The 22,432-nt window shown below is 40.2% G+C and overlaps 1 protein-coding gene across 6 annotated transcripts in view; it reads left to right on the forward strand.

The window, feature by feature from the left end:
• The window catches only part of LOC311306233 (alanine aminotransferase 2-like), a 46,539-nt gene that overhangs the window by 13,743 nt on the left and 10,364 nt on the right, over nucleotides 1–22,432 (forward strand). The window contains exons 1-4 of one of the 6 annotated variants that reach the window (XM_084434523.1): nucleotides 15,432–15,772; nucleotides 18,077–18,141; nucleotides 20,824–20,913; nucleotides 21,002–21,110. In XM_084434523.1, coding sequence (XP_084290649.1) covers nucleotides 18,133–18,141; nucleotides 20,824–20,913; nucleotides 21,002–21,110 — 208 coding nt within the window. In that variant the 5' untranslated portion in view covers nucleotides 15,432–15,772; nucleotides 18,077–18,132. The other 5 variants (XM_084434522.1, XR_014630156.1, XM_084434521.1 and 2 more) reach the window with 5 other exon arrangements.

Genomic DNA, 22,432 nt, shown 5'->3' on the forward strand with positions numbered 1-22,432 from the left:
TTCCGGTGACAGATACCCGCCCCTTTTGGCATAGGATCAAAGAAGATCAGATGAGATCAAAGGAGATCAAAGGGCTTTTGAAGTGTTTTTGACAGCTAGTTTTGACCTATTGACCCTCCTACCCCTTGATCATGTAGTTATTGACAGCTAGTTTTGATTTTTGATTGACAGGTTGACAGTTAGTTTCGGGTTTTGATGCCTTTTGATGCCTTTTGATATTGACAGAAGGTTTTGAAGCCTTTTGGACTGTTAGTTTGAGGTTTTGAAGTTGGTTGGCTATCACACGATTATCCTCCCTACATATTCCTGAGCGTATCCGGGCTGTAATGTGAAACTGATAAGGGAAAAACTGTGGAAGTTTATCTCACACACAAATGTTGAAAAACCATTCAGTTCTTTTAAAAGAATATAAATGTTTATAAAGATCTTACTAAAACCTCACTCAAAAAGTTTAAATAAAATGAGAGTCACAAAGCACCGTCTCAAAAACATAGGGAGTATGCGTCTCTGTGTGTGGAGATCAGACATCAGAGGAGATGTGACCATCTGTGTGTGTGTGTGTGTGTGTGTGTGTGTGTGTGTGTGTGTGTGTCACGGGATTCCCCTCCCACCCTTTGCATTTGAGCTCTGACATCTGCAAAAAACATTCTATCCTTTAAAATAATTGTTGAAAAAAATAAAAATTGAAAAACGTACTGTTCTCATGCTAATTTAACTAAGGTTGAAAGGCTCCGCATTCTGACATCCCCCTCCTTCTGCTCCTCCACATTCCAGAGCACAGTGATAGTGAGAAACAGAGATTTTATAAAATAATGTATATTTCACACAAATAATATAATATACAATAATATAAAATAACATCTTACTGAAACCAATTCTTTCAATTTTAGATAAACAAAAGAATAAAAAATCATCTTACATAAAACATTCTGTTCTTTAAAAGAATATAAATAAAGATCTTACTAAAACCTCACACAAAAAGTTGAAATAAATGTAGAACTATCCAGTTTAAATAAAATGGATTCACAAAAAAAAAATTGCAATGAGTTAAATGTTTATAGAGTTGAAGAAAAAACATAGGCCTATATGTTATGAAACAATCAGTTAAATGTTTAGAGAGTTGAAGAAAAAACATACAGCTCATGAAACAACGCAATGTAGGAAACGGGTTCACGAAAATAACGGTGTGTGTGTGTGTGTGTGTGTGTGTGTAGGTGTGTGTGTGTGTGTGTGTGTGTGTAGGTGTGTGTGTGTGTGTGTGTGTGTGTGTGTGTGTGTGTGTGTGTGTGTGTGTGTGTGTGTGTGTGTGTGTGTGTGTGTGTGTGTGTGTGTGTGTGTGTGTGTGTGTCAGAGAGTCACACAAATTCAGCGATCAGGTTATCAGGTGCTGAGTTTATTTATAAGAAGTATAATCTTAAAAGTTTAAATGATATCTTTTAAAAACAAAAGACTGTTTAAATAAAATCTTTAAAGTTTGAATACATACGCATCTTCTAGTATTTACCTTTTAGAAGATTACTGTAATGATTTTGTGTAACGGTAATTAAACAATGTCTGTTCAAAAACTGTACTTAGTTGTCTTAAATCTCATTTATATGAAAAGATTCAATCATAATTTTGGAGTGTGAAGTTTCAATTTTGATGGTTTTCCATAGCCATGATGATTTTTGTACCGTAACCGCATATTCGATCATGTACACCTAAACACGACCATCACAGAAAACTATCAAATAAATAAATAATTTAATATAATTTCTAAGCTGTATTGCACGCGCGCACACACACGGTTCTAAAAAATGAACTAATCTCTATGTGCATGGTGTCACAGCGTATGTAATGTTAGTTTGCTAACGCCTTTCCAGAGCCAAAGTTTTGTTCACACTAAATTTATTTCAAAGCATAATCGTAAAAGTTTAAATATGATCTTATTTATATGATCAAAAGTTTGAATACATACGCATCTTCTATTTACCTTTTAGAAGATTACTGTAATGATTTTGTTTAACTGTGACCTAAAGTATTATTGTTACTAAACAATGTCTGTTCAAAAACTTTAGATGGTTGAAAAACTGTACTTAGTCGTCTTAAATCTCATTTATATGAAAAGATTCAATCAGCATTTTTTATCCATGCTGGGGTTTCAATTTTTATGGTGGGGGCTTTCCATAGCCATAATGATTTTTGTACCGTAACTGCATATTCGATCATGTACACCTAAACACGACCATCACAGAAAACTACATTTGTACATTTTTCAAAAATGAAATAAATAAATAAAGCAAAAAAGTATGCTTAGGCGTCTTAGATCTTAGATCTTTTGTCCATACAACATGTTGTCAAAGTTTGTCACAATGTTTTGATGTTGTGTTGTTTTTAAGAAATCCGAGGACTCTACATTGCTCTTATTTACACTAAGTTTGTATCATTTGGAAAATCACCACACAATTTCAGAGATGCGATGTGCCTCTGTGGTCCATGACGCGGCATAAGTCAAGTTGGCGAATATTTAATTTTACTCGTCTTAATTCAAATCATGATCTTACTGGTAGCTATGATCTATTACACGTATAAGATCATTTTTACTTGTAACTCCCAAACTATCCTTAATCAATGTGGAAACACACAGGGTGAAACCCTTTACTGAGAATATACTATCGGTTATCTACTCAAAATATATGTAGAAGTTTAAATCCGGTGTTTAAAATCTGTCTGGTGGCCGTATGAATAGACTTTGGGGAGAGCTGATGATACTATAGCAGGAAGCATGCCCTTTGACCTCCTTGATTTTGGAGACTTTTTTGTTAAAGACCCTACAAGTTAGTTCTCCCAAAAGAATTTCTCCCATCTAGCGGTGAAATTGTATTTTGCATTTTAACGAATAGTGCTCTCTAGCGCTTCGCTTTTCAAATGCGTGTTGCAACTGCGGTAGCCGTTATGTGCCAAGAAGCTATGACAACATGTCTTCCAATAGCACATCATCGAGTTTAACTATACATGTTCTACTGTTATGCTGCCTATATAATGATTTACACAACACTGTAAAAAATTTCTAACCTCCCTAACTCAAAATTTTCTAGTGACTGATAACATCTAAATTTTTCAATTGGCCCAAGTGAAACTCTGTAAATTATTATGACCGCCGCTAGCGTAGCTAGCGAAAGCGGTCATATAGGGATTGTCAAAGTTTTTTTTTTTTTTTTTTTCGTCACCTTACTGAATTTTTCGTCAACGATACCAGGGACACCGAAGCACCGGGGAACATGAAAATTGGTGGGCATGTAGCCCCACTAGACTTCTAAGGAAAAATTTCGTTTGGTCCCCGGGGGCCACTCCCCCCCCGCGCTGGGCCCCCCCAAACCCCAAAAAATGCATTTTTTCCTAAATAACTACCTGAACCGTGGCACCGAGGATGAAGAAATTTTTATGGTATGTTGGTCTACTAGACTTTTACGGAAAAATTTCGTTTGGTCCCCGGGGGCCACTTCCCCCCCCGCGCTGAGGCCCCCTTAAATTTTTCGTCAACGATACCAGGGACACCGAAACACCGGGGAACATGAAATTTGGTGGGCATGTAGCCCCACTAGACTTCTAAGGAAAAAATTCGTTTGGTCCCCGGGGGCCACTCCCCCCCCGCGCTGGGCCCCCCCAAACCCCAAAAAATGCATTTTTTCCTAAATAACTACCTGAACCGTGGCACCGAGGATGAAGAAATTTTTATGGTATGTTGGTCTACTAGACTTTTACGGAAAAATTTCGTTTGGTCCCCGGGGGCCACTTCCCCCCCCGCGCTGGGGCCCCATTAAATTTTTCGTCAACGATACCAGGGACACCGAAACACCGGGGAACATGAAATTTGGTGGGCATGTAGCCCCACTAGACTTCTAAGGAAAAATTTCGTTTGGTCCCCGGGGGCCACTCCCCCCCCGCGCTGGGCCCCCCCAAACCCCAAAAAATGCATTTTTTCCTAAATAACTACCTGAACCATGGCACCGAGGATGAAGAAATTTTTATGGTATGTTGGTCTACTAGACTTTTACGGAAAAATTTCGTTTGGTCCCCGGGGGCCACTTCCCCCCCCGCGCTGGGGCCCCATTAAATTTTTCGTCAACGATACCAGGGACACCGAAACACCGGGGAACATGAAATTTGGTGGGCATGTAGCCCCACTAGACTTCTAAGGAAAAATTTCGTTTGGTCCCCGGGGGCCACTCCCCCCCCGCGCTGGGCCCCCCCAAACCCAAAAAAATGCAGTTTTTCCTAAATAACTACCTGAACCGTGGCACCGAGGATGAAGAAATTTTTATGGTATGTTGGTCTACTAGACTTTTACGGAAAAATTTCGTTTGGTCCGCGGGGGCCACTTCCCCCCCCGCGCTGGGGCCCCCGTAAATTTTTCGTCAACGATACCAGGGACACCGAAACACCGGGGAACATGAAATTTGGTGGGCATGTAGCCCCACTAGACTTCTAAGGAAAAATTTCGTTTGGTCCCCGGGGGCCACTCCCCCCCCGCGCTGGGCCCCCCCAAACCCCAAAAAATGCAGTTTTTCCTAAATAACTACCTGAACCGTGGCACCGAGGATGAAGGAACCGTGGCACCGAGGATGAAGAAATTTTTATGGTATGTTGGTCTACTAGACTTTTACAGAAAAATTTCGTTTGGTCCCCGGAGGCCACTTCCCCCCCCGCGCTGGGGCCCCCGTACATTTTTCGTCAACGATACCAGGGACACCGAAACACCGGGGAACATGAAATTTGGTGGGCATGTAGCCCCACTAGACTTCTACGGAAAAATTTCGTTTGGTCCCCGGGGGCCACTCCCCCCCCGCGCTGGGCCCCCCTTAACCCAAAAAAATGCAGTTTTTCCTAAATAACTACCTGAACCGTGGCACCGAGGATGAAGAAATTTTTATGGTATGTTCGTCTACTAGACTTTTACGGAAAAATTTCGTTTGGTCCGCGGGGGCCACTCCCCCCCCCCGCGCTGGGGCCCCCGTAAATTTTTCGTCAACGATACCAGGGACACCGAAGCACCGGGGAACATGAAATTTGGTGGGCATGTAGCCCCACTAGACTTCTACGAAAAAATTTCGTTTGGTCCCCGGGGGCCACTCCCCCCCCGCGCTGGGCCCCCCCAAAACCAAAAAAATGCAGTTTTTCCTAAATAACTACCTGAACCGTGGCACCGAGGATGAAGAAATTTTTATGGTATGTTGGTCTACTAGACTTTTACGGCAAAATTTCGTTTGGTCCCCGGGGGCCACTTCCCCCCCCGCGCTGGGGCCCCCGTAAATTTTTCATCAACGATACCAGGGACACCGAAGCACCGGGGAACATGAAATTTGGTGGGCATGTAGCCCCACTACACTTCTACGGAAAAATTTCGTTTGGTCCCCGGGGGCCACTCCCCCCCCGCGCTGGGCCCCCCCAAACCCCAAAAAATGCAGTTTTTCCTAAATAACTACCTGAACCGTGGCACCGAGGATGAAGAAATTTTTATGGTATGTTGGTCTACTAGACTTTTACGGAAAAATTTCATTTGGTCCCCGGGGGCCACTTCCCCCCCCTGCGCTGAGGCCCCCGTAAATTTTTCGTCAACGATACCAGGGACACCGAAACACCGGGAAACATGAAATTTGGTGGGCATGTAGCCCCACTAGACTTCTACGGAAAAATTTTGTTTGGTCCCCGGGGGCCACTCCCCCCCCCCCCCCCCAAACCCCAAAAAATGCAGTTTTTCCTAAATAACTACCTGAACCGTGGCACCGAGGATGAAGAAATTTTTATGGTATGTTGCTCTTAAGGGCTCACATCAACCTAGCCCATAATCACTCATTTGTGATTTGCGCCCCTCCCATAAAAAATGAAAATGCAATATTATTCTGCTTTAATCGCCCCTATCTTCAGTGGAGATGTTCAGAACTGCACCATATTTCATGTGTATGATTAACTTGACATCCTCTGGGGGTATCCTCTGCTAAGTTTTGTAGAATTTCATCCATGGGGGGGTATAAAATAAATTTATTTATGTGCACATTTAGTGACTGTACACTCATCGGCCTGTAGATGGTGCTGTTGAGCGAAGGGTTGCTGGTTTAGGATGATACTGTCACACACACACATGCAGGAATACAAACAAACGCAAGCATGCACACACACTGACATCCACACGCACAGACACACACCCATACACACACATACAAATCCACATGCACAGACACACACACACAAACACACACGCGCACACATGTACGCACACATACATACACGCACAGACACACACACACACACACACACACACACATACACAAACACACACACATACACACACACACACACACACAGACAGACATGCACATACTATTACTTTTTTTAGGTATATACATAAACACGCAATACAGCCAAATTACTCCACGTCATTTATTTTTGTGGAAAGCCAGTGCAGGCCTGAGCGGCGGTCATATTTTGTACCGCGATGCGGTACATCTAGTTAAATTAAATGTACAGATTTTCACTTGGGCCAATTGAAATGTACAGAATTTCACTTGGGCCAATTGAAAAATTTAGATGTTATCAGTCACTAGAAAATTTTGAGTTAGGGAGGTTAGACATTTTTTACAGTGAACCAAGCAATGAAAAAAGCTTGTCATTTAGACCGTCATTTTGACTTACCTGTCGAGAAGAAAGCAGGCAACTTCCCTTTCAAAGTCTTTCTCCTTCATTAGCTCTTTCCACCTGGGAAGCTATCCTGATATTTATTTGCATCCCGATAAATAACATTTTTGCTTTTTGGCCACGAGGATTCCTTCGCCCGTGGCTCTGCATAAGTATGATCCTGCATTATATTGTCCCGTGCACTGCAGCCTTTCAAATTTTCCGGGGTAGTGACAAGCGCCTCTCACTGATTTCCTTGTCCACTTTAGCTAGTCTCAGGCAGCCGGCTATAAATATCAACCTGATAAATATGGACTGAATACACGATTAAACAAGATAATTTTTAAGAAAAAAAAGAAAAAACAGTGTTTTAAAATTCAACTAAACCATGATACCAGATGATTTTTTGACAGTTTTCGGCATAGTTTCAGGCATAGTGCAACCATGCAATGTTCGAGAAATCTAATATCGGTGTAATCTTTGCGAGGTCTCACTCACAATGCACAACTTTGTGTTGGCTGATCCAGACATAGCTTTACTAAAAGAAAATATTATGGAAGTCATTGTACTGTAATTGTAAACCATATTTTATTTATTAATATTATGGCTTCATGTTGATTTAAAGTTTTTTGTTTGTTTGTTATTAACTAATACCTTTATCTTTTTAACTAACACTTTAACATCCAGCACAAAAGTAAAGAGATGTATGAGCTAAGGATGTTCTCTGACCCCAAATATACAGATAGGCTAGATATTCTCCTACTTAATATGTGTGTAAATATTTGTGCTTAAATCTTTGGGTGTATTTTTACACACCATAGTGATGCAAAGTTCCACATCCTATGGACTAACTTTCAAACATAATCTTATTCTTTATCTTTAAGATTCAAAAGACCAAATCACTAAGAATTTGTGATACACAAAAGTTTCCAAATGATGGTTTTATTACTCCACTAGATTTAGTCATCTTGTTCAGATAGCAGACGACACTGGTTCACATTTTGTATGTTGGACTGTATGTGTTTTAGGTGAAGACGTTTCTTTGAGAGCCGTCAACATTCAGTGTTTATAGAAATAAATGACGATGAAGAATTTAAGTGATAGTCTTTCTGTTTGAGAACTACATTGATACTTTGTTTAGGGCAACTTTCCCTCTATCTACGAATCACACAAAGTATGAGTAACAAAGTTACACTTAAACTACTGCACCGAGAGATGCATATTCATCAAAACTTGAAGCTGTTAAACAAAGTTCCACACTTTGGTGAAACCTGCAGATAAAACTGCACCAAAAGTAAATTCTAGAGGTCAACTGGGTTAAAAGTAAATGCATCATCATGAGCCATTTAAAACAAATACAGAAAAGCCACTATAGTGATCAGTTTTAGTTTTTGAATGTCTGTAATTGACATCTTGTTTCTTTTTGTTTTTGTACAGTTTGCAAAAAGTATATAGTCTCAGAGCGTGGTCAAACATGTTCATATAGGAATGTATGAAAAACATGAACAAATATTGCATAAAGATAATTAAATGACGGTCCTTCTAGTATGAGAGTGTTTAAGACTAAACAAATCATATTTATTTTAGAACATCTTTCTGCTATGTCTACGAAACATCGACGTGAAAGATGAGTATTGCTGTTTTTCCTGTTACCTATAAAACTATTACACTTCAAACTCGTCTAACTATTACACTTATTTTGTTTGTGTGTGTGTGTGTGTGTGTGTGACAAAACAACAGTTAAGCTAATGAATTACAGTTGATATGTGGCATTTTTACGTGAAAGGAGGGTTGATTCATTTTTTATTCTGTCCACACCAATACTTTGAGTTTTATGCATCGGTCTTTTAGGCCCGATCCAGAATACAGACGTTGTGTTTTATGTCTTAATAATTGTTCTTCTTTTTATGATCTTCTTTTTATTCTGCATAATGCCGAAATGTTTTAACATATCGTCAATTTCAATGGTTAGATAAATCATCTAACTATTATATCTAACAATCAACAGTTATATGTGAAACAAGCACAGTCGCATTAGAGTCGGATTCTTGTTTATATTGAACATTGTTATTGAACCGCATGTTTAACAGCGCTATTGTTCGAAGGCCTCATCAAATTTCACACAAGTCACAAAGTTTTCACCGGAGCATACCGACTCTGAAACAAGACCAAATATTAGCGCATAACATTTTGGACACCTTTGATTTTGTTTGCATTTCTTCTGAAACACCCTGTTTTGAAATTGTTTACCACGGTTTCATTTTTAACATCACTAGCGTAACACTTATCGTATTGCCGGGTGTGATTGTAATGTTTTGTATGGCGCTTTCTTTACACTTTCCCCCGGATATGTGTTTCCTACAGTTAGCTGTAATGTTAGTGAACTCTAGGTCTTCTCTTTGTTCATATACGACAGTATTCGCATGAATTGGCTTGATTTGATAAAATGATGGTTTAAACCATCATCTTCACGTGAGACATTTACATTATGCCGTCCTAGTTTTTAAATAGCGCTAAAATGTATATTTTAACCTTTATGCGGATGTAGAATCCCGCACAAGGTTCTCTGTTCTCTGGTTCTATGTTTTTAAAAATACCGCGAAACAAGGACAAGGACCCTCAAAATCTGTGCATACAACAAAACACATGTAGGTGTACGATGATTTATCAGAAAATTACTTTTGTTTGAAGAAAAACTTAAAATCAGCTGGTGCTTGATAACTATTGAAGTTATTAAACACCCCTGAATTCGGTAATGATGCGTTTAATGCGATATTGATTTTAATTTTAACTCAATGCGCTAAAGGTCTATGGACTTTAACATCTTAATAGTTGGTCAAATTAACTTAAAGCATGCGCAAAATGAAATACATCCTAACTACTTTCTAAATGTTTGTTACAGAACTTATGGTGAACAATTCACCCGTGCATATGTTTTAAACGTGTAATGTTTAATCAGATTTTGTAACTGGATTGAGTGAAAATAATAAACTTCTCTCTGGCGGCATGACTTGTTGTATCATTGTTTTTATTCATCAAGTTAAATGTAAATGTAAATTTGCGAGGATTTTGCTTTGAACGGTTTGCTTCACCAGGCCACACTCAAATCCCATCTCTAAAGCAGGCTTCACCGCAGGATTGTTTATCATCACTGCATCTTCTGAACGGTCTTCTCCAGGACCCAGGTGTACAACAGGTGGATCAACAAATTCTCTTGAGTTGCTGTCTCCATTAGTCAATAGCTGTTCAAATAGTTTTGGAAATCTTACTTGAATCTGATGAACAAACTCTTGGCCCTTTTCTTGCAACAGGTATTCACATCTTGGAAACCACTTAGCATGTTCTACCCATGGATCATCACCAGACTCCCAACATCTGAGTCCACCATCACAACAAAAGCACTTCACGTCATCATTACGACCAACATAGTAAAAACCAGCCTTAGCCAATTGGTCTGGTCGAACAGCTATTCTTGAGGGCCAGTTGACAAATGTGAGCAATGAAGCGGCAGTTGGGGTAATGCCTCTGGTGCTCTGATACTGCCCGATCTCCCGGTTCCCAGTTGCTAAGCTGGCCTCCACAACTGAAGCAAGCCACTCTGTCGCCCTGGCCAAGGTAGTAGAAACCACTTTTGGCAAGCTCGGCTGGAGTTAATGTAGCAAGAGTCCAATTCTAGTAACCAAGTAACCCACCTGCTCCTCCGTTTGGTCTGAAACGGATGCCGTGGTGGTCGATGTTACGGCTGTCACAGGGTTGGAAAGCTGTAAGATGGCTACGTTGCGAAGCGGGGGAAAAGGCAGAGTGAGAGGACGACAGGAGGTTCAGGGGTGTTTAATAACTTCAATAGTTATCAAGCACCAGCTGATTTTAAGTTTTTCTTCAAACAAAAGTAATTTTCTGATAAATCATCGTACACCTACATGTGTTTTGTTGTATGCACAGATTTTGAGGGTCCTTGTCCTTGTTTCGCGGTATTTTTAAAAACATAGAACCAGAGAACAGAGAACCTTGTGCGGGATTCTACATCCGCATAAAGGTTAAAATATACATTTTAGCGCTATTTAAAAACTAGGACGGCATAATGTAAATGTCTCACGTGAAGATGATGGTTTAAACCATCATTTTATCAAATCAAGCCAATTCATGCGAATACTGTCGTATATGAACAAAGAGAAGACCTAGAGTTCACTAACATTACAGCTAACTGTAGGAAACACATATCCGGGGGAAAGTGTAAAGAAAGCGCCATACAAAACATTACAATCACACCCGGCAATACGATAAGTGTTACGCTAGTGATGTTAAAAATGAAACCGTGGTAAACAATTTCAAAACAGGGTGTTTCAGAAGAAATGCAAACAAAATCAAAGGTGTCCAAAATGTTATGCGCTAATATTTGGTCTTGTTTCAGAGTCGGTATGCTCCGGTGAAAACTTTGTGACTTGTGTGAAATTTGATGAGGCCTTCGAACAATAGCGCTGTTAAACATGCGGTTCAATAACAATGTTCAATATAAACAAGAATCCGACTCTAATGCGACTGTGCTTGTTTCACATATAACTGTTGATTGTTAGATATAATAGTTAGATGATTTATCTAACCATTGAAATTGACGATATGTTAAAACATTTCGGCATTATGCAGAATAAAAAGAAGATCATAAAAAGAAGAACAATTATTAAGACATAAAACACAACGTCTGTATTCTGGATCGGGCCTAAAAGACCGATGCATAAAACTCAAAGTATTGGTGTGGACAGAATAAAAAATGAATCAACCCTCCTTTCACGTAAAAATGCCACATATCAACTGTAATTCATTAGCTTAACTGTTGTTTTGTCACACACACACACACACACACACAAACAAAATAAGTGTAATAGTTAGACGAGTTTGAAGTGTAATAGTTTTATAGGTAACAGGAAAAACAGCAATACTCATCTTTCACGTCGATGTTTCGTAGACATAGCAGAAAGATGTTCTAAAATAAATATGATTTGTTTAGTCTTAAACACTCTCATACTAGAAGGACCGTCATTTAATTATCTTTATGCAATATTTGTTCATGTTTTTCATACATTCCTATATGAACATGTTTGACCACGCTCTGAGACTATATACTTTTTGCAAACTGTACAAAAACAAAAAGAAACAAGATGTCAATTACAGACATTCAAAAACTAAAACTGATCACTATAGTGGCTTTTCTGTATTTGTTTTAAATGGCTCATGATGATGCATTTACTTTTAACCCAGTTGACCTCTAGAATTTACTTTTGGTGCAGTTTTATCTGCAGGTTTCACCAAAGTGTGGAACTTTGTTTAACAGCTTCAAGTTTTGATGAATATGCATCTCTCGGTGCAGTAGTTTAAGTGTAACTTTGTTACTCATACTTTGTGTGATTCGTAGATAGAGGGAAAGTTGCCCTAAACAAAGTATCAATGTAGTTCTCAAACAGAAAGACTATCACTTAAATTCTTCATCGTCATTTATTTCTATAAACACTGAATGTTGACGGCTCTCAAAGAAACGTCTTCACCTAAAACACATACAGTCCAACATACAAAATGTGAACCAGTGTCGTCTGCTATCTGAACAAGATGACTAAATCTAGTGGAGTAATAAAACCATCATTTGGAAACTTTTGTGTATCACAAATTCTTAGTGATTTGGTCTTTTGAATCTTAAAGATAAAGAATAAGATTATGTTTGAAAGTTAGTCCATAGGATGTGGAACTTTGCATCACTATGGTGTGTAAAAATACACCCAAAGATTTAAGCACAAATATTTACACACATATTAAGTAGGAGAATATCTAGCCTATCTGTATATTTGGGGTCAGAGAACATCCTTAGCTCATACATCTCTTTACTTTTGTGCTGGATGTTAAAGTGTTAGTTAAAAAGATAAAGGTATTAGTTAATAACAAACAAACAAAAAACTTTAAATCAACATGAAGCCATAATATTAATAAATAAAATATGGTTTACAATTACAGTACAATGACTTCCATAATATTTTCTTTTAGTAAAGCTATGTCTGGATCAGCCAACACAAAGTTGTGCATTGTGAGTGAGACCTCGCAAAGATTACACCGATATTAGATTTCTCGAACATTGCATGGTTGCACTATGCCTGAAACTATGCCGAAAACTGTCAAAAAATCATCTGGTATCATGGTTTAGTTGAATTTTAAAACACTGTTTTTTCTTTTTTTTCTTAAAAATTATCTTGTTTAATCGTGTATTCAGTCCATATTTATCAGGTTGATATTTCTAGCCGGCTGCCTGAGACTAGCTAAAGTGGACAAGGAAATCAGTGAGAGGCGCTTGTCACTACCCCGGAAAATTTGAAAGGCTGCAGTGCACGGGACAATATAATGCAGGATCATACTTATGCAGAGCCACGGGCGAAGGAATCCTCGTGGCCAAAAAGCAAAAATGTTATTTATCGGGATGCAAATAAATATCGGGATAGCTTTTCCCAGGTGGAAAGAGCTAATGAAGGAGAAAGACTTTGAAAGGGAAGTTGCCTGCTTTCTTCTCGACAGGTAAGTGTCACATGTCTGTCCTGTCTTGTGCTGCACATGGGTGTTTTGTTATGTTGGGCCATGTGCTCGTGTAATTGTCTAGCCCCTCCCATCTTGTTACCTGATTATTTAATTATTTGCCCCACCTGCTTTCCCCGTTATCCTCTTTTGTTTGTTTCCCTATTTAGTCTCCCTGTGTTTGCAGTCCTGTGCTGGTTTGTTATATCTATGTTTCCTTGTGTTCCTGCTTTAGACCTGTTTATCTTGTTTGCCTGTTTTGTTTTCATTTGTACCTGGATTTATTTTCTATTTTTTATCAAACATTCTACCTCTGCATTTGAGTCCTTGCTCTCTTTTCCACACCCAGATCGTGACAGAACGAACCAGCCATTATGAGGACTCAGCGGAGGAAGGATTTGCCCAAACCACCGGCCTCTCCTGTGTCATGCCCTCAATATGAACGCATATTGAAGTTCAGAGACTTGACTTCTCTTCGCCAACAGGGGACCAACGTGAGGGAGTTTGCCCAGAGATTCAGTGCTGCGGCAGAGGGACTGAGACTTGGTGATGCGGCTCTGAAGGATTTATTTAGTTATGCCCTTGATGAGCCTATATCATTCGAAGTAATGAGAGGACTGACATTTTTGACATTTGAGGGGTTCGTGAGACTCCTTGATCGTCACGACAACTCTCCAGCTAAGGAGGTTATAGTTTCCCCAGAAGTGGCAGCATCTCCAGAGGAGGTGATTCTCACACCACCTCAACCTCGAAAGCGCAGGAGGAGGGGGGCTACTGTTGCTTCCCCTGATTCAGAGACCCCTAGCCTGGTGGTCCCAGGTCCGGTGATCCCGAGGCCGATGGTCCCAGTTCCGATGGTCCCGAGTCCAGTGGTCCCAGTTCCGGTGGTCCGGAGACGGAGGAGGAAGAGAAAGGCCTCCTCAATGACCTGTCCGGTGGCTCCTAATCCGGAGGCCATCCCGGAGGTGACTGCCGTCCCTGATGCGCCGCCCAGGCGTCTTGCTCTGCCCGCGCCGCCCAGGCGTCTTGCTCTGCCCGCGCCGCCCAGGCGTCTTGCTCTGCCCGCGCCGCCCAGGCGTCTTGCTCTGCCCGCGCCGCCCAGGCGTCTTGCTCTGCCCGCGCCGCCCAGGTGTCATGCTCTACTGGTCCCGCCCGAGCTGCTCGCACTGCCTGCACCACCCCAGCGATCCGTCACGTCTGCCCAGCCAGAGACTGTTCAGGTCACGTCTGCCGATCCAGAAACTGTTCAGGTCGCGTCTGCTTATCTAGAGACTGTTAGGGTCACGTCTGCCGGGCCAGTGTCTCCGGACAGGATGGCCGCCGCTGAGCCTGTGTCTCCAGACAAGATGGCCGCCGCCGAGCCAGTGTCTCCGGACAAGATGGTCACCGCTGAGCCTGTGTCTACGGACAAGATGGCTGCCGCCGAGCCAGTGTCTCCGGACAGGATGGCCGCCGCTGAGCCAGTGTCTCCAGACAAGATGGTGCCAGTTCCAGTGCCCGAGCCGGTGGTGCCAGTTCCAGTGCCCGAGCCGGTGGTGCCAGTTCCAGTGCCCGAGCCGGTGGTGCCAGTTCCAGTGCCCGAGCCGGTGGTGCCAGTTCCAGTGCCTGAGCCGGTGGTGCCTGTTCCTGAGCCGCTGATATCAGTTCCTGAGCCGGTGGGGTCTGTTCCTGAGCCGGTGGTGTCTGTTCCAGTTCCTGAGCCAGTGGTTCCAGTTCCTGAGCCGGTGGTGTCTGTTCCAGTTCCTGAGCCGGTGGTGTCTGTTCTAGTTCCTGAGCCGGTGGTGTCTGTTCCAGTTCCTGAGCCGGTGGTGTCTGTTCCAGTTCCTGAGCCGGTGGTGTCTGTTCCAGTTCCTGAGCCGGTGTCTATTCCTGTGCCATGGCCGCCCGAAGGGTCATCTCCGCCCTGGCCGCCCGAGGGAAAGTCTCCGCCCTGGCCGCCCGAGGGAAAGTCTCCGCCCTGGCCGCCAGATGGACTGACATTTCCGCCCTGGCCTCTTGAATTCTGTGGTCCGCCCTGGCCTCCCGAACTGTTCATTTCCCCTGCCCCACCCTGGTCTGTCCTTCCTGTTTCCCCTGTCCCTCCCTGGTCTGTCCCTCCCTGGTCTGTCCCTCCCTGGTCTGTCCCTCCCTGGTCTGTCCCTCTCGTCCCTCCCTGGACTGTTCCTCCCTGGTCTGTCCCTAGTGGAGCGTCTGGTAGCCGCTCCTTAAGGAGGGGGTAATGTCACATGTCTGTCCTGTCTTGTGCTGCACATGGGTGTTTTGTTATGTTGGGCCATGTGCTCGTGTAATTGTCTAGCCCCTCCCATCTTGTTACCTGATTGTTTAATTATTTGCCCCACCTGCTTTCCCCGTTATCCTCTTTTGTTTGTTTCCCTATTTAGTCTCCCTGTGTTTGCAGTCCTGTGCTGGTTCGTTATATCTATGTTTCCTCGTGTTCCTGCTTTAGACCTGTTTATCTTGTTTGCCTGTTTTGTTTTCATTTGTACCTGGATTTATTTTCTATTTTTTATCAAACATTCTACCTCTGCATTTGAGTCCTTGCTCTCCTTTCCACACCCAGATCGTGACAGTAAGTCAAAATGACGGTCTAAATGACAAGCTTTTTTCATTGCTTGGTTGTGTAAATCATTATATAGGCAGCATAACAGTAGAACATGTATAGTTAAACTCGATGATGTGCTATTGGAAGACATGTTGTCATAGCTTCTTGGCACATAACGGCTACCGCAGTTGCAACACGCATTTGAAAAGCGAAGCGCTAGAGAGCACTATTCGTTAAAATGCAAAATACAATTTCACCGCTAGATGGGAGAAATTCTTTTGGGAGAACTAACTTGTAGGGTCTTTAACAAAAAAGTCTCCAAAATCAAGGAGGTCAAAGGGCATGCTTCCTGCTATAGTATCATCAGCTCTCCCCAAAGTCTATTCATACGGCCACCAGACAGATTTTAAACACCGGATTTAAACTTCTACATATATTTTGAGTAGATAACCGATAGTATATTCTCAGTAAAGGGTTTCACCCTGTGTGTTTCCACATTGATTAAGGATAGTTTGGGAGTTACAAGTAAAAATGATCTTATACGTGTAATAGATCATAGCTACCAGTAAGATCATGATTTGAATTAAGACGAGTAAAATTAAATATTCGCCAACTTGACTTATGCCGCGTCATGGACCACAGAGGCACATCGCATCTCTGAAATTGTGTGGTGATTTTCCAAATGATACAAACTTAGTGTAAATAAGAGCAATGTAGAGTCCTCGGATTTCTTAAAAACAACACAACATCAAAACATTGTGACAAACTTTGACAACATGTTGTATGGACAAAAGATCTAAGATCTAAGACGCCTAAGCATACTTTTTTTGCTTTATTTATTTATTTCATTTTTGAAAAATGTACAAATGTAGTTTTCTGTGATGGTCGTGTTTAGGTGTACATGATCGAATATGCAGTTACGGTACAAAAATCATTATGGCTATGGAAAGCCCCCACCATAAAAATTGAAACCCCAGCATGGACAAAAAATGCTGATTGAATCTTTTCATATAAATGAGATTTAAGACGACTAAGTACAGTTTTTCAACCATCTAAAGTTTTTGAACAGACATTGTTTAGTAACAATAATACTTTAGGTCACAGTTAAACAAAATCATTACAGTAATCTTCTAAAAGGTAAATAGAAGATGCGTATGTATTCAAACTTTTGATCGTATAAATAAGATCATATTTAAACTTTTACGATTATGCTTTGAAATAAATTTAGTGTGAACAAAACTTTGGCTCTGGAAAGGCGTTAGCAGACTAACATTACATACGCTGTGACACGATGCACATAGAGATTAGTTCATTTTTTAGAACCGTGTGTGTGCGCACGTGCAATACAGCTTAGAAATGATATTAAATCATTTATTTATTTGATAGTTTTCTGTGATGGTCGTGTTTAGGTGTACATGATCGAATATGCGGTTACGGTACAAAAATCATCATGGCTATGGAAAACCATCAAAATTGAAACTCCACACTCCAAATTATGATTGAATCTTTTCATATAAATGAGATTTAAGACGACTAAATACAGTTTTTGAACAGACATTGTTTAATTACCGTTACACAAAATCATTACAGTAATCTTCTAAAAGGTAAATAGAAGATGCGTATGTATTCAAACTTTAAAGATTTTATTTAAACAGTCTTTTGTTTTTAAAAGATATCATTTAAACTTTTAAGATTATACTTCTTATAAATAAACTCAGCACCTGATATCCTGATCGCTGAATTTGTGTGACTCTCTGACACACACACACACACACACACACACACACACACACACACACACCTACACACACACACCGTTTGGCTGGTGCTTTTTGAAAGCTCCGCAGGTCAAACGCTGGTGTAAAGAGAGGCCAGAGGGCCCTGATTTCTAAACATGTAAGATGATTTTTTATTTTCGTGAACCCGTTTCCTACATTGCGTTGTTTCATGAGCTGTATGTTTTTTCTTCAACTCTCTAAACATTTAACTGATTGTTTCATAACATGTAGGCCTATGTTTTTTCTTCAACTCTATAAACATTTAACTCATTGCAATTTTTTTTTTGTGAATCCATTTTATTTAAACTGGATAGTTCTACATTTATTTCAACTTTTTGTGTGAGGTTTTAGTAAGATCTTTATTTATATTCTTTTAAAGAACAGAATGTTTTATGTAAGATGATTTTTTTATTCTTTTGTTTATCTAAAACTGAAAGAATTGGTTTCAGTAAGATGTTATTTTATATTATTGTATATTATATTATTTGTGTGAAATATACATTATTTTATAAAATCTCTGTTTCTCACTATCACTGTGCTCTGGAATGTGGAGGAGCAGATGGAGGGGGATGTCAGAATGCGGAGCCTTTCAACCTTAGTTAAATTAGCATGAGAACAGTAAGTTTTTCAATTTTAATTTTTTTCAACAATTATTTTAAAGGATAGAATGTTTTTTGCAGATGTCAGAGCTCAAATGCAAAGGGTGGGAGGGGAATCCCGTGACACACACACACACACACACACACACACACACACACACACACACACACACACGGTCACATCTCCTCTGATGTCTGATCTCCACACACAGAGACGCATACTCCCTATGTTTTTGAGACGGTGCTTTGTGACTCTCATTTTATTTAAACTTTTTGAGTGAGGTTTTAGTAAGATCTTTATAAACATTTATATTCTTTTAAAAGAACTGAATGGTTTTTCAACATTTGTGTGTGAGATAAACTTCCACAGTTTTTCCCTTATCAGTTTCACATTACAGCCCGGATACGCTCAGGAATATGTAGGGAGGATAATCGTGTGATAGCCAACCAACTTCAAAACCTCAAACTAACAGTCCAAAAGGCTTCAAAACCTTCTGTCAATATCAAAAGGCATCAAACAATCAGACTTTCTGTCAGATACCATGTCATATTGTTATAACACTTTCTGTCAATATCAAAAGGCTTCAAAAGGCATCAAAACCCGAAACTAACTGTCAACCTGTCAATCAAAAATCAAAACTAGCTGTCAATAACTACATGATCAAGGGGTAGGAGGGTCAATAGGTCAAAACTAGCTGTCAAAAGCCCTTTGATCTCCTTTGATCTCATCTGATCTTCTTTGATCCCTTTGATCCTATGCCAAAAGGGGCGGGTACCTGTCGCCGGAAGGGGCGTGGCACCTGTCAATCAATCATTTTTTGACAGGTGGTCCAGTATATCAACTACTCCTCTGGAACAAAATGCATCATATCACCAGCACATGGATTAGTGTGAACAAGTACTAGACTGGTGAAATCACTCTATTATTCTAATCAGATTAAAAGAGCATACTGATTGCTATAAAATGAGGGAATAAGTGCTTCCAATCATTGTGTTTGTGTCAGCAATAGTTACCTCTAAAGAAAGATGTGCGGCCATTATCGCTTTGCATCAAAATGCCCTAACATGCAAGGAAAGTGTTGTAAAGAATATTGGACCTGAAATAACCATATACCGGATCATCTAGAACTTCAAGGAGAGAGGTTCAACTGCATTGAAGAGGGCTTCGGTATGTCCCAGAGTGTCCAGTACAGAACTACCAGTGCAGATTTTGCTCAACATTGGTAGCATCTGCATGCATAGTGAGGTAAATACTTTTGTACAATGGCCTGGTGTCAAGAAGGGCAGCAGAGAAGTTATGAAGTCCCCTTCTGTTTGGGAGATCGGATAAATTGATTGAGAAGAAAAGGTGAACGCTACCATGAGTCCTGTGTCGTGCCAACACAACAGTGAAGCATCCTGAGACCATCCATTGTGAGGTTGCTTTTCATCCAAGGGAGTGGACTTTATATCTGAGATCATTATATTGAAATTTTGGATCTGTGGCTCAGGCAACTCCCCAGATCTTAATCCCATAGAGTACCTGTGGTCAATCCTCATAATCTGAGCACAAATAAGGAAAGAATGAATTGCCATCAGTCAGGATTTGGCCCAGAAGCTGACATCCAGCTTTGCCAGACTGAATTACAGAGGTTATGAAGAAGAAGAGTCAACACTGTAAATATAGAGTCTTTGCATAAATTAATGTTTTTGCCAATAAAACCCTTAAAAACTTATGAATCACTTGTTATTGTTTCCCAGTATACCACAGAAACATAAATATAAAAATAATCTACAAATACTAAAGCATTAAACTTTGCGAAAACACACAATTTATGTCACTGCCAATTTTGGCCACCGCTAAGTGACTAGATAATGATCTGATCTGAGATGTCATCGCTCTGCTGTGTACAATACTCATGTGTCAACATTAAATATAAAGTATGAACAATAAACAAAGTATGAACAGTGAGTGGGTCCAGAGACACATGGTCTTAGTCCAATCGAATTTAGAATGTAAATGGCAATCCCAGTGCATCTTTTTTATTATCTACATGGATGTTAAAATCATCAGCAATTAAGACTTTCTGCAGCCAGTACTACAGTAACTAGAAAATTATTTTATTCTTTGATCTGAAGTCTGTGTGGTGCCCTGGTGGCCTGTATACAGAAGCCTGTACAAATGTCTAAAAAAAATGTATTTACACTAATGTTACATTTGCACTAATGTATCATTTACGCTATAATGCTTCCTGACCTGGACCCCAGTTAGTGAAGTATTAATACCAAGACTATGTACCAGTTCTCTAGAAAAAAGTGATGCATCACCCCAGGATGGAGACCTTCTATTTTGAAAGGGTCAAGTCTTCCCCCAAATCTTGTCCAATTACCTACAAAACCTGTATTATTCTGTGGACATCACTTAGACATCCAGAAATTCAGTGTACTTTGTGTTTATAAGTTATTAAATTGACACTGTATCTTTACTTTGGGCATTCTGAAACAACAAATTTTTTACAACTAAATATATATATATAATACAATAACATGTGCAATGTATACCACATAGCTTTGTTTTTAAGAGAACGCAAAGAACTGGATGCAAATTCTCTAATTATTTAAGAAACCCAGTTGTAACCCATCTTCTGTACTTTTTCCTGTCTCTCTTTCTTTCATTCTCTTTGTTTTCCTACCTTTCCCATTAACTACTCCATCAATGTAGGGTGTAAATAAGCCATTCACAGAGGTCATTAAAGCCAACATCGGTGACTGCCACGCTATGGGCCAGAAACCCATCACCTTCTTCAGACAGGTGTGTTTACGAGATATTGTGCTTGTGATGCTGTATTCTGAGCAGTAGTTTTTGTACATACTGTACGTATGCTCCATTTATTTGTCAGGTCTTGGCATTGTGCTCTTATCCAGATCTTCTTGAAGACAGCAAATTTCCAGAAGATGCCAAAAGTAGAGCACGCCGCATTCTCCAAGCTTGTGGTGGAGGAAGTCTCGGTATTGGAAAATCCTTTCAATTAGATATTACATACTTTAAATAAACAAACATGAAACCAAATTTAACAAACTATTTACCTATTGCCAAAACATAGTGTCTTGCTAAGCCTCTGATTTTCCTTTTTGACTGACATTACATGGACAGGTTATTGCTAAATGTTCTTTCTTTTATTCCTCTTCACCATAGTGCTTACACATAATGATGTTTTATAAGTTCAAGAGGAGTACGTTCAGATAATCTACCCAATCAGCACGAGAGGATGCATGTTTATATATAGCCAACTTATTTCTGTTCCACAACAGTTTTTCAGCATCCCTCCTCCACCCAAACTTTTAATTATTCCTATCCCAGCCAGGGATGGTGTGATGGTAGGTGGGGTACTCTAGGTTCGAGCCAAATTCCGAGCTCGGAGCCCTCCCCTCAGACAGCACTCCAAATATGCATATTCTGTATGATTATATCATGTGTGAAATCATCATCGTATATCATAGGAATCCATTGCTTAAATTCAAACTGTTTCTGGTGCAGGACATTTGTGGTGAATATTTGTGTTTGGTGTGAAGGGTCTACAGAGTACTTTAGCAATAATCAAAAAACTCAAAAGTTAAAAGAGGGAGAGAGATGTATGTGCATGTGTGAATTACCTGCGTCTGTGCAGTGTCTTTACTAACCATGACGCTGTGAGTTTAATTACTTTTTAAAAAAGCAATGTGACACGCAAGCATTTGAATGTTTACTTAAGTATATGCGCGTTGTAAATCTGTTGTTCATCATATAAAGTCATCATGTCTCGTCAGAAGGCTTTGGATTAGACCACTCTATTGATTATTTTACAACGCCTTTATGACATTTTTTGGATCTTTTAAATTTGTGAGGAATGGACTTTAAATGAGGGACAGAAATCTCTCAGGTTTCATAAAAATGTTCTTCATTTGTGTTTGGAAGTTGAACGAAAATCTTATAGGTTTGAAACAATATGAGGGTGAGTACATGATGAAAGAATTTAAATTTTGGGGTGAATTATACCACAATAAGCTGAGCTTCAGATAAAACTAAATCTATGTATCGCGAATCACATCGTTTGTGTCAACGATACATATCGTCACATTTTTTTATCACAATATCTCGATATAACGATGTATCATTACACCCCTAGTAAGTGCTTTTGTTTATGGTTAGTCAAGTGCTTGAGGAAGAGGTGTGTCTTCAGCAGTGTTCATCTCAGTGTCTGAGACCATCATGACACCAGCATTGTTTACCAAGCATTTGATCAATAATGACTGGTAAGGAACAAATAAACGCCATAAATGAGAAAGAACCT

The sequence above is a fragment of the Rutilus rutilus genome, assembly GCF_951802725.1.
Source record: "Rutilus rutilus genome assembly, chromosome: 16".
Classification (NCBI taxonomy): Eukaryota; Metazoa; Chordata; class Actinopteri; order Cypriniformes; family Leuciscidae; genus Rutilus; species Rutilus rutilus.